Consider the following 12942-nt stretch of genomic DNA (forward strand, 5'->3'; position numbering starts at 1 on the left):
AGCGATTTACGGATTAAATATAACTGTGAAAGTAACGATACAATCGAAGTCCTAGACTAGGAGATAATGTCGCAAAAAGTTAGCAAACATCCAAAAATATTTTTTTTTTTATCATTTCGCTTCCGAAAAGACACGTACGCCCAAACGCGCTGCACGGATTAAAAAGCCACTGTGAAAATTTTATTTCAGAAATAGCAAAAATGGGTAGGGTGATTATACCAATCCTCGGACAAGAATGAGTCCTCGGACACCTATTGTTCTTTCATTCATAAACTTTTTTGGGGGTTGGTTCAATCACCCTATATGGAGTGTTGAATTGACAAAAATACAAGGAAATTGCAGAAATTGGTAGTTTCTCGCACGTTAGTAAGCGGGCGTGACGCAACTCCACTACCAAAAATGTTTTACCAATTTTTTTTTTGAGGATTTCGAGAATTTTCAAGAATTTCCACAGTCAGAGGAAGTGAAATTTCAGCATGAATTTGCTTCACATGCAATCAAAACTGTTTTTAATTTTTTAAACGGTTCAAGCTGATACACGCACGCGTGCGGTATATTTATAAACCGTTTGAGTGTTTGTTCAACAAACTTTGTTTGGATCAGCTGAAAAACAGAGAATCTTCACGAAAATTGTCCGTTCCCCTAATACAATACTGAGACAATAACACTTTTATCTGCTAGCGCGAAAAACGGAGACGTAAAGTAGACGTTATGTGTCTTTTTTACAGGGAGAGAAAGTGGTTTTTCGCACTATCAGATAAAATATAGTATGTAAGTGCTTGCAAATTGTTATTTTGACACGTGGGATTATAAGCAGTTACATAATGTACTATTATAAGGCTTAGTCGGCTGGTAAAACAACTAAAGTCTTTCCAATATTCCAATATTTATAGTCATAAATAAACTACCTTACACGCATTGCACACATTTTTTTACGTGTGACTATATACATAATATACACAATAAATATGCTGCTATAGCAACATCCGTTCTATTTGTTCAATATATTTTTAAGCAAAACATTTTTCGTGGCTGAGTAATTATTATAACGTAACAAGGAAAGCATTTACCCGTATTTTACTCACAATGAGACGATCAAAAACTGCATCAGCTTCATCTCGAAACACCGCGAAAAATTTCGTCAAGGAAGGTTCTACCTACAAAGTAAATAAGCAACCGGATAAGCAGATTCTTCCAGGCACTTATTCAATGCATCCGTAACGTTGTGACAAATAGATCGATTGAATTTTTATAATTATCAAGAAAATTTACCCCTAGACCATCAAAATGTGAAAAAACAATCAATGGCCGTTCCATTCATCTGAAGCGTGAAAAATGTTCCGATCGAAATGAATTGCTGAAAATTATATCGCAAGAAAATGTCAGAGATCTTTTGGTTCCGCTTCCGCCAGTAGCACATCCGAGCATATTTCCGGCTAAAGAAATACATCGAATGAAAACAGAGGGCAACGAATATTCGGAAAAAGAGAGACTGGCCAGAGTGAGGGAATATGAAGTCAACAAAAAGCGATTGGAAGAAGAGTGTGAACGGAGGAAAATGTTGATGAAAGAAATGGATAAAATGAAAGAGGAGAAGCGAAAATGTGCCAGTGACATACCAGAGAGTGAGAGCATACGTGGGAAAATTTTGGATCGAGCATTTCTAGCACAACATGAACAGGTTAGCCAGCACTCCATTTTGCGCTCCTCTTTAAAATTTAAGAATTTTCTTAGACCGAAGAAATACAGAGAGCGAACCGCTTGATATTGGCGACAAAATGTCACGTGATACGGGATGCTCAAATAGCCGAAAAATATGTACGACCCTGTTCTATCGAATTAGTTTCTACCATTTTTATGTGAACATTTTTCTCCAAAATAGGAAATCGAAAGGGAAATTCGCGAAGAAGATAATCGCTTAGACAAAATGATGCTGGAAGAACGAGACAAAGCGCTGAAATTAGTCGATATCAATGAAATGAAGCAAAAGATTCACAATGCTAAAGTCGCTGAAGAGCTGAAGGTGCAATTACATCAACGGGAGCTGGCCAAATTGTTGGAAGCTGAACGCATCGAAGAAGAAGCGAAAAAGATAACAAAGGCAATAATTGCAACAAATGCCGAAATGGACGATGCAAGAGAGACAGCGCAAGAAACAGAAACAGAAGATCAAAGAGGAATTAGAAAAGTTTAAGGAATTGAGCGAATATTTAAAAAACGTTGCCTTCGAGGAGCAACGCATTGCCGACATGAAATCTCAGGAATACATGCGTGCAAAGCAGGCGCGAGACAAGGCAGTTTTGCGTGAAAGACAATTGAAATTGGAGCAACAGCAACGGGAAGCCGATGCATTGCTGAAGTTGCAAACGCAAATGCTCGATACGAAAAACGAACGGGAAGAAATGAATCTTCGACGGAATCAAGAAGAAAAGGAACGCGAATTTCGACGTAGAGAAAAGGAAGCGGCAATCAAACGGAAAGCATTGGAAAAGGAGCTGGAACGTGTCCGGGCTGCCCAGCTCAAAGAACTCGAGAAAGCGAAAGCTATTGAACTGACCAGAGACAAAATGGAATTCGACATTGCACTGGAGAAACTGAAATTTGAGGAAGCGAAGGAAAAGGAAAAACGAGAAAAGAGTCTGAAGGAACAGGAAAAATATCGGATCGGTAAATTGGCTGAATTGATTTCATTGGTAGAAAACAAAACAATTTTTCGTTTCAGAAATTACCAACCAAATGAAACAGAAGCAAATTGAAAAAAAAGAGAAGCAACGACGAGAACGCATTGAGTTTATAAACGAACAGGAAAAGGAAAGGGAACGTGTGAAAAATATTCAGACGATTATCAAAGCTAAGATCAACGGAATGAGAGAAGCCAAAATTCCCGAAAAATTTGTGAAAGGTTGCGAGAGACAATTACAGTCAACCACTTGATCGCCCGCTAATAAAGAAATATCCTTTTAATCCGCATCACAATTCGTTCAAACTGCACAACACGATTCTTCTATTCTGCAAAGAGATTATGAAAACTTAACGAACAATAAGTGGAGAGACCTAAAATGTTTTGTTTTTGTTTCGTTGAGCATTCGTCATGCGCACTATATAACCATTAGGTTATCTAATGTATGATTGTATCTGTCGTTTTACTGAGGGTTACCATAGCTTTTGTGTTCTGGTTGTAACAAGCAATTTTCCGGTGGTAAAAGGGAATCGTAGCGCTTTAACAGAGCAACTCATATCTTTTCAAAAATTGTAGGAAAACCCCCGAGCCGAAATCGGATTACTTTCCGCTGCTTATCGTGAATTTTCGTTTCCTATTCGGATCGTTGTTGTTATTCGGATATGACTACAATAATAGGTCTTGTCAACCAGTCCATCTATTCACTCATTCATCATTACACAACAACATCACCGTGACGTTCCTTACTCATATCAGCTGTCGGAACAACACATGTGTATACGGCACCATCTTGCAGTCTATTTAGGCTGATAACTTTGTTGTTATCCGATCAGTCAAATTAGTTACTTAGAAATGGTATGTTGTGTGATGAAGTGAGTGCAAGTGAGTGGAGAGTTTGAATAAACTCATAATAGAGAAAAACAAAATTCTGAAAATAAATAAATTTACATTGACACTGGATGAACAATGAGTGATAACCAAGTAAGTTAAATGAATGCATTTTGTCAATTGAATGTTATTATTGTGTGTTGAAACTAGCTTACCAATTGCATCATCAGCAATTTTCTTTGAAGTGAACCACTTTAAGACTTCTTCACTTATTTATATGTTGCATATATTGGTGGTTAAGAACATAATTGTCGCTAATTCCGCGTCTTTCGTTAAGTTTTAAATTTGAAACTCAAACAATTTCTTGTGTTTTTCGGTCAGTGGGATACCAGTACTGCCCTGCAACGTATTAAAACCTTACAAACAGGTTTTTTACACGAAAAAAACCGGTTTGTGAGGTTTGTAAGGCTTTTATGCGTTGTAGGGTAGAGTATATCAGAATCAAAATTTTGTTCCAAAGAATGTGGTAGGTTTAATGGAATTGAAGTTCCAATTGCAAATGTTCAATCAAGTGAAATATTGAGGATCGACGAAGTCACTTAAGGAAAGTTCTGTACTTTATGTTTAGCTACTCTGTTAAATTCGGCTAATCAATTTAGTTGCATATGATACGAAAAGGTCTAGGTAGGGTGAGTAGCCCAGACTCCGAGCACAAAAAATTCATTGTAACGTATTTATGTTTCAACGTTACAACGACAGTTCAGTTATGCACATTATAATTGAAAATATTCTCGTAGAATCACCGTCGTCTGTAAATGAAATTGAAAACTATTCAGCAACAATTCGATGAAGAATTTCCTCTGTTAGAGGATGTGAGTATGTAAAGTTGTCATAACTTACATGACCTCCCCAAATTTTACACTCTTGGTAAAAACCCCGTATACGCCTGACTTTGTTAGAGCTGCTATAGTATACTAGTACCAAGCAATAAAACACGGGAAATTTTACTGAGACGGCTTATAGAAAGCAATATGAATCGATTTACATCAGCATTTTTAGGTAATTACTAGCATTACTAGCATGAAAAATACACAGGGAAAATGTTAAAAATGTATGAAGGACACGCTTTGGTCTGACCCCCTATTAATGCAGCGTGCACACAATTTGAATTATCCATGTATTGAATAAAAAAACATCTCTTTTCAAAATGAAATGCAACGTAAAGGCACAATGAAATCGAATTATGGAATGGAAAAATATTGAAACAAAAATAAAATCGAGTAAATATAAACGCCTAAGATACAATGAAATCGTGCTTCTTCCCCCTTCTACTCTTTAAAGATTAAAATAAAATTGATTGCTTCGGAAACTCCGTCTTATTAAACTTACTTATCAGTCGCTCAAGTATCATTCAAATATATAAAATTATTCGCTTAACTCAATGTAGTTCCAAGCAGATATTTTAGAAAGGAAAAAATCAAGAGATGTTTTAACGCCGACTTTTGGCAAGAGAACGAATCCATTGCCCATAATTAGCATCATTGATTCCGTTAACATTAAAATTCAAATAAAGAAAAATCAAATTCTAGTCCTTCACACAAGATACAAAATAGTATAGTCCTTGCTTGTAAATTTGTTGTTTTAGCAAGTGTGAGCTTTGCGGAACGAGTCGAAGGGAAGTGTAGTAATCACACAAACCAGAACAATAACTTACAAGCATTTACGTAAGTTACTTTATTTGCTTTTTGCTTGGTAAGTGCCAATACCCTCTCTAGCAACCAAACTAGGAAAATTAAGGTGGTAAAACTGTACATTGTATTCTGTCATAGAAAACTTTACACTTTTAAAAATAAATTAAATGAAGCAACGACTTCATTTTTTGTGTTGGAAATATTACGTCTCGATTAACCATTTCGGTGTTTCGGAGAGGGTATTGTAAGTGCATTTTCACTGTCACAAATAGTGACGTTAAGTGCACTTTACTGTTCATAAGCCTGTAAAATTATATATGATCTGCAGGGTCAAAATCTTTTAATAGTTAGTTTTCTTACTATTAAGTACATTACTTACCAATGCAATGGAGCAAATAGCAAATCGTTGGTTTGTTTACGTGGACTATCGTGGCATAAGCAACAATAGAAGAACAAATTTGTTTTGGTTTTGACTATGTAAACAAACCAACATTTCGATCAACCGGCAAAGAAACCTACCAACTAATGAAGCAAATGATGGAAATGGTACTTCTAGTTTGAAATTTACCGATCGAGGCGTAGCTGAGGGATTCCCCCTCGTGAGTAAGCAAATCTTCCCGCAGGTACGCAAACAAAATACTATTACATAACAAGGGGTAAAAAGATGAAAAGTTTAGTTTTCGTGTGTGTCAAAATGATCCGAGGCGAAGTCGAGGTTAACAAACACGCGAAAAATGGACTTTTCATTTTTAGACCGAGCTATGCAATGGAATTTACATACTGTTGAGCATAAAGTCAATTTACTTTTCATCCCAAGGGGTTTGTTATAAGCAATTTCCGACCTTAGGGAAAACAAAAGCAGTAACAATATGTACAAAGCTCTAAAATTTTCGCGCAAATGAGTGAAATGGTTACAACTCTAGGTTTGTAATATATTTCTCGGTTCGTAGTTCGTGCAAACGATTGAGATTATTACTTAGGCCTCGCCTCGGATAAACATAATTCACACGAAAACTCGTTTTTTCAACTATATACCGACAATCCAACCACGCTCAAGCTGTGACTACTCTTCTTAGACTAATTAATCTTTGTTAATTGTGATTACTTGAGAATTAAAAAAATTATTTTCAAATTATTGCTATCGCTTTGGCATATTTTTTTTCTCAAGTGTTTGTCAGTTAATCTCATATATTTCTGGCCCATTTTAAAAATTATAAGAATTATGTAACAAAATGATGAGCAACGCATTACAATTCCTTGGTTGTCGTTCATCAGGTGGCACTCAGTCGCAGACTAGACACCAATTACACAAATTCTTTTATTTAAGTCTTATCTACGAAATTGACTTTGTTTCAATTAATTTGAATATTTCATTTGCTATAAATAGTTTTTATTGTAAATACAGTAAACATGCGCCACTATATCAGTTCAGACAATAGATTTTCGATAGAATTTCTAATTGCTCTTTAATTGAGAGATTTAATCGGAGCCATTCAATTGGTTGACGGAACAACAATTCACATATTGCTGATGTAACCTTGTACTTCACCAATAACGATCAGACATTGATAACAAATTCTATGGTTTTATGAATGACTCGAGGAAAATCAGCTGAGAGGTGCACTTTACGAGAATATGTTATCTCCTGCTAATGGAATTACAATTTTGGAATTGTTGGATTTCGATCTAGTTTAACATCTCACTGATAGTCTAGTGAAATTTCCCCCAATATTTGTTAATCAGTTGAACCGATTTTCAGTATCATCGTATACAACCGTTCTGGAGTATTCGGGCGATGCTCGAAGGGCTTTCTATTTGTTTATTTGAATGAAGGGAAGAGAAATGTTTCTTTAAAGAATTTATATGTCGATTACTGCAAAAGAGTACATTAATAACGTACTGGTTAGGCATGGGCGATAATGAAAATGATTATCGATAATTATCAATTATCGATAATCGATAATTATCGACTTTTTTTATCGAAAATTATCAAAAAATATCGATAATCGATAATTATTGATATTTTGATAATTATCAAGATATCGATAAATCGATACATCGATATTTCGGTCCGAAAATCCGATATTTATCGATATATTCCGATTTATCGGTATATTATCATGAATTTTCATATAAATATCAAAATATCGATATTTTGATAATTATCGAATTTCGATATTTTGATAATTATCGATGATTATTAAATTATCGATAACGATATGATTAATCGATTATCGATAATTTCTTTCGATTGATATTATCGATAATTTTGAACGCCTCCCATCCCTAGTACTGGTTGAAAGATTATGTGGATGCTCGCCTTCGGCTCGAGCTACAAACGCCAGAGTTGTGAAAATAAAAATCTTCAAACCAGTACGTTGTGTAAGTACTCGAAACGATATTACCCCGTACAAATGTAAAACATCGTATCATCCAAGATAGACAAACAAATCAATATTACTTTACTCACTAAGCATCCGGGAAATGAGTCATTTTGACATGAGCGTTTAAGCCCGGCGGATTAGTGAGTAAAACCAAGGTAAATATATTTACCTTGAGTAAAACAACTTCCGTAAATAATTGGAACTTGGCTGAAGCGCCAAACTTGGCAAAAAGAGAAGAAGTTTTAAACAAGGACGTAAACTACTATTCCCATTCGTTTCAGTTGCCGCCAAAAGTAATTCACGAAAAATGGTACAAAAAAGTAACAGTGGAGCCGACCATGTTCCTGTACATGTTGGCCTTCATGTTGACGTCTGTGGTGGAGCAGGCTTTTTTTCTGGACAAAGCTTGCAGGGTGAACCATAATTACACACAAGAAATATGCGACGGTATATCGACCAACGTTGATCTAAAGAAAGAAGTGCAGGTAAACACTTTGTCCGTTGAAAATTGATGGAAATTTAAATCGCTTTCATCACGTGCACCCATAGATAACTGTGTCGAATTTCCATCAATGGAATAACATCGCAGGTCATGTGGTGCCGATTATTTTAGCACTGTTCCTCGGATCTTGGTCTGATCGTAGGGGTAGAAAACTTCCATTACTACTCGGACTATTCGGTAAACTCATCTATTCCGTAATGGTAATGGTTAATGCAAGTCAAGGTACAATACGACTACAGTAGGAGAAGCTCTGGGCGCAATTTTTAATGGAAAATGAATCGCCTTTGCAGATACCTGGCCAGTTGAATACATCATCTATACAGCATCGATTCCTGGCGCTATCACCGGTGCGGATGTGGCAATTTTTGCCGCTGCATTTGCTTATATATCCGACGTATCGACCGTGGAAAACCGAACGATACGTGTCACGATATTGGATGTGTGTTATCTGAGTACGATGCCGATCGGAGTCGCGTTGGGTTCCTACTTATTCAGCAATGTCGTCAATCATTCGTACATTATTATGTTTGCGATCAACGCGTCCTGTTTGGTTGCAGCAATTTTGTATTCAATGTTTCAGTTGAAGGTAACGATTCTCATCAAGTGCAAAGGGACAGTAATGACCTTTGTTTGTTTACAGTGGAAAACCAGCGACAAGCAACGTTCGATCACAGAGGTGGGCTGCTGTGGCATGCTGCCCGACTTTTTCGACAAGGAGCATGTCATACAGTCGGTGAAAACGATGACAAAACGGCGACCAATGAATCGACGCGCATATTTATGGATGTTCATGATAGCGATGCTGTTCTATACATTCCAGCGGGACGAGAAACCAATGACCTATCTGTACACTCAGTTCAAATTCAATTGGGATACGAAAACGTACAGCGACTTCAAAACGTTTCAGTCATCGGCTTATGTGATCGTTATGCTGACGGGAATACCGTTGATGAGTAAAGTGCTGGGATTCAGAGACACGGTGAGTCTTCTGTTTAATTTAGCGAATGATTAACTAGAATACTTTTGGGGGCAGCGGAAGCTATCCAATTGAATCACTCTCTTTTAACCACATACACAACACTCGCCTCAAACCAAATACCCAAATTGTTGGTCCGTGATCGATCTTTCTGATTCCGTTTAACATAAAGTGTCCAGTCACCCTCCATCCATTCCAATTAAATGGATTGTTTTTCACCTTCTCTAGACTATAGCAATGGTAGGCGCTACAGCTCACATGGTAGCAAGGGTATTCTTTTGTGTCGCCAACAGTCCAGCGATATTTTACGTTGGAGGCGCTATATCCGGACTAGGACCGGTGGTTGGTCCAGTCATCAGATCAATGACATCGAAGGTGGTGCCGCTGAACGAACGTGGTAAAGTGTTCGCCTTACTAGCTTGCTGCGACAATGCAGTGCCATTTCTCAGTGGTGTACTTTACACGCAAGTGAGTCGATCGTAATGATATTGCGAATGGGGATGAGAATCTTAAAAATTATTTCACTGTAAACAGGTGTACAATGCAACGTTGGGTGAACAGCCGGGCATATTTTACTTAACCATTGCAACCCAAATGGCCGTCTTTGTGCTAATACTGTAAGTTGATTGCCCGACGGATGGATGGATACCGTTTAACTGGTGTGTTCATTTCTTTTTAGCATTGTACACTTAACGGCTCGCGGACGACCACTCGAAGTACCAGAAGTCGATTCAACCGGGAAGAAATTGATTACCGACAGTGGTTCGAGTTCGCCTGCGGTCGCTACTGAGGAAAAAGCGAAAATCTAAATGTTGTACACAACCGGCTGTTGCATACGATTTTCTAGTGGCTAGTGATTTGAAGAGAAATTTGTACTTAGGACTAAAGTGTAGAACCCTGCAAAGAAATATATTTTTGATACTCAAACTCTTCTGACTTTTCTCGTCCACACGTCTGTTGGTCTTGGCTCTAAATACACACCTTACATTCACATAACCACACGTCTAGTGCAGCTCATCAGTCCAACAAAAAGTCAGGCTAATGAAATGTTCAATTTACAGGCCATCGCAATGGTTGGGGCCACATCACACATCATTGCCCGAACGTTTTTCGGTTTGGCTGAAACACCCGTTGGATTCTATATCGGCGGTGCAGTGTCCAGTCTTGGCTGTGTCGCGTTACCTATTATCAAATCGATGATCTCGAAAATGGTGGAAGCGTCAGAAAAGGGGAAAGTGTTTGCCTGGGTGTCAGTGTTCTCGAATTCGGTGCAGTTCTTTAGTGGAGTTATTTATTCTCGGGTACGTAAATGGTTGGGACATTTTAGCAAGACCGGAAAACCTCGTAACAGAACGATTTGCTGTTTTCAGATTTACATATTGACCATCGGCGGAACGGCTGGAATCTTTTGGTTCACCTTATTCACTCAGATTGTGGTGTTTCTGCTGATGGTGTAAGTTACTTGCAACGAAAAACGATCGACGATTACTTTGACAAATTCTTATTCTAAATTTGCAGAGGATACGAAATCGGAGAAAAATACTTCAGATTTGAAGATGAGCCGAAGTGTGAGGATGAAATAATCTCAGCTCGAAGCGAACCCCTTGTCGAATACATTGAAGGAACAGAAACCATCCAAAGTTTATTGGATAAAAATGAGAAAATATAAAATTTTATACGAAATTGGAACACAAATTTAAACTGAAGTCGGAACTAGTACCAGATCTCAATCTTTTTCTGAACCAGTTCGGGCCTTCCAGCCACTAGGTCTTTACTGCTGTACTGCTGAGATTAAAAATTTCCTTTCGGGCTTTAGAAATTTCGTACTAGAAAATTTTGATTAATTTTCCTGGCCGAAATGAACGCATGCAACGGTGACTACAAAGGATATAAGAATAAGAGACGTAACATGATCTAAAAACATAGGGACTCTAAAGATGACTTACCTAATTAAAAACCGGCTCGGACTTTAAATTTGTGGCGAATGCGCTATTTTCATCAAAAAAAACCAAGGCTGTAAACTTTGGAAAGGTTTACAGCCGTGGAAAAAACCGATGTAAAAAATGTTTGTAGGATTTGTAAGGCGAACGCAAATAGCAGTAAACTTCTCTCCCGTAAGGAAAATACTATCATCTGATTGGCTTAAACTCTCTCCTGTAAGGCGAATGCTGTTGTTTGATTGGATTGCTTTGGATTGATTCTCTTTCGCTCTGTGCATTTGCCTTATAGTCTGCACAAAACATCAAGTGTAACTATAAGACTCTCCCAATTGTTTACCATGCTCCACACTCAGCTTTTTAGAAACTCGTCCGTTTAATCAGCTTACAAAAATGCTTTTAATTATTGTACTTTACAGAGATACATTCAACATTTGTATTCTTTCTCTTTAAAACAGTTGTATCGTTTCTCTCTTCCACCAAATTTTCTTCAACGAGAACATCACTCTCAATTGATTCAAATAAATAACGACCGGTAAACTTGACGTCCGTTTTGAACAGCGACGGAAACCAGTATCTGTCATCCGGCCACATTTGATCGAATGGAATTTCGTCATACCTGTACCATTGCGGTCTCATTTCATTCGATTCAGTGACGGTACCGTTCACATCTGAGAAACGAATTTTGAAAACGTGAACCTCGAACACGACTGGATGACCAATGAAATCGAAATAATTGATGCCAGCGAATGTAAGTGCATTACTGTCACGCACACTAAGTCCACACTCTTCATTCAGTTCGCGTGCTGCAGCGTCAACGATCGATTCGTTTGCTTCGACCTTGCCACCGAAACCATTATATTTTCCCAATCCGAATCCTCGTTTCTTCAATCCGAGCAGCAGACGTTGCTTATCGTCATCGAATACAAAGACTAAGGTGAACAATTTCTTTTGTTTATTTTCCATTTTAAACACTTTTTGAGTCGTTTAACGTTAATGACAGAATGAAGAAAAGATGCGCGGAATTATGAAATATTTACATCGTTTGTCTTTGAGATTATATCTGTCACACCGTCTGTCATAAGTCATAACATATTTTCCTTTCAAGTGGTTCAAGTGAAATAGATGTGTTCATATGGTTCATTTTAATTTGTTCGTTTAGAGACCTCACTGACAGCCTTTTACGGCCAATAACAAAAGAGATGTCATTGGTATCGAACTAATGTGCTAGACCGTGCGTCTGAATGGTATTACCTCTACACTATACCTACCTTGAGTATGGCCAAGGTAAATATAGGGTGGAGGTCCGCCATCTCATTCCTTCATTAAAAGCAAAAAATGAAATAGAAAGTTGGACCATCTGTTATGGGATAGCTAAAATATTTTGTGAAACACAAGTAAATCGTAGTCAACCATTTTAAAAAGATATGTCATTGGCATCGAACGTGCTAGACCACGCGTCTGAATGGCATTACCAAGGTAAATATAGTGAGGAGGTAATGCCATATACAGCCGAATCAGATGTGCAGTGGCACGAAAGTTTGCTATAAACGCCATCTCTCCTGTCTTTAAAATAACAAAATTGCTTAGAAACCTGGGCCATCTGTTTTGTGATAGGCACAACATTTTATGAAACACAAGTAAATCTTAGTCAACCATTTTAAAAAAAGATGTCAGTGGCAACGAACTATTGTGCTAGGCCGCGCGTCTGAATGTCATTACCTACGCCCATATATTTACCTTGGGCATTACCTTCACACTATATCTACCTTGAGTACGGCGTCGTTTGTTGTGACGAGTGATAACTACAAAACTTATTGGTCACGCTCACGACATACATTCGAATCGGATGAATATGGGTACAGTATGATTCTGTTGCTGCAAGAAAATCAAAAATTCAAAGTGTTGAAATCTTTCCAAGAAACCTTATAGATTCCCGCGTTT

General features: G+C 37.6%; 3 protein-coding genes across 4 annotated transcripts; 2 read left to right on the top strand and 1 right to left on the bottom strand.

The window, feature by feature from the left end:
- The first annotated feature begins 878 nt into the window (after window positions 1-878).
- Window positions 879-2970, top strand: LOC119084144 (cilia- and flagella-associated protein 45-like). Its single transcript, XM_037193990.1, has 6 exons — window positions 879-1217; window positions 1279-1681; window positions 1735-1818; window positions 1883-2119; window positions 2154-2667; window positions 2723-2970. Exons 1-6 carry the CDS (start codon window positions 1087-1089, stop codon window positions 2932-2934), a joined length of 1581 nt encoding a protein of 526 aa, XP_037049885.1. The 5' UTR covers window positions 879-1086; the 3' UTR covers window positions 2935-2970.
- A 456-nt stretch (window positions 2971-3426) lies between these two features.
- Window positions 3427-10767, top strand: LOC119084465 (proton-coupled folate transporter). 2 transcript variants are annotated; one of them, XM_037194449.1, is made up of 8 exons: window positions 3427-3661; window positions 7865-8068; window positions 8133-8307; window positions 8376-8671; window positions 8726-9064; window positions 10123-10362; window positions 10432-10514; window positions 10580-10767. In XM_037194449.1, exons 1-8 carry the CDS (start codon window positions 3647-3649, stop codon window positions 10728-10730), a joined length of 1503 nt encoding a protein of 500 aa, XP_037050344.1. In that variant the 5' UTR covers window positions 3427-3646; the 3' UTR covers window positions 10731-10767. The 2 variants fall into 2 exon arrangements, with proteins under 2 accessions (XP_037050344.1, XP_037050345.1); XM_037194450.1 differs by lacking the exons at window positions 10123-10362; window positions 10432-10514; window positions 10580-10767 and adding exons at window positions 9290-9529; window positions 9596-9678; window positions 9741-9988 and having other exon boundaries at window positions 3432-3661.
- Window positions 10768-11377: 610 nt separating this feature from the next.
- LOC119084125 (7,8-dihydro-8-oxoguanine triphosphatase-like) lies at window positions 11378-12075 on the bottom strand. Its single transcript, XM_037193975.1, has one exon. It carries the CDS (start codon window positions 11962-11964, stop codon window positions 11398-11400), a length of 567 nt encoding a protein of 188 aa, XP_037049870.1. The 5' UTR covers window positions 11965-12075; the 3' UTR covers window positions 11378-11397.
- Window positions 12076-12942: the final 867 nt, after the last annotated feature.

The sequence above is a fragment of the Bradysia coprophila genome, unplaced genomic scaffold, assembly GCF_014529535.1.
Source record: "Bradysia coprophila strain Holo2 unplaced genomic scaffold, BU_Bcop_v1 contig_732, whole genome shotgun sequence".
NCBI classification, from domain to species: Eukaryota; Metazoa; Arthropoda; class Insecta; order Diptera; family Sciaridae; genus Bradysia; species Bradysia coprophila.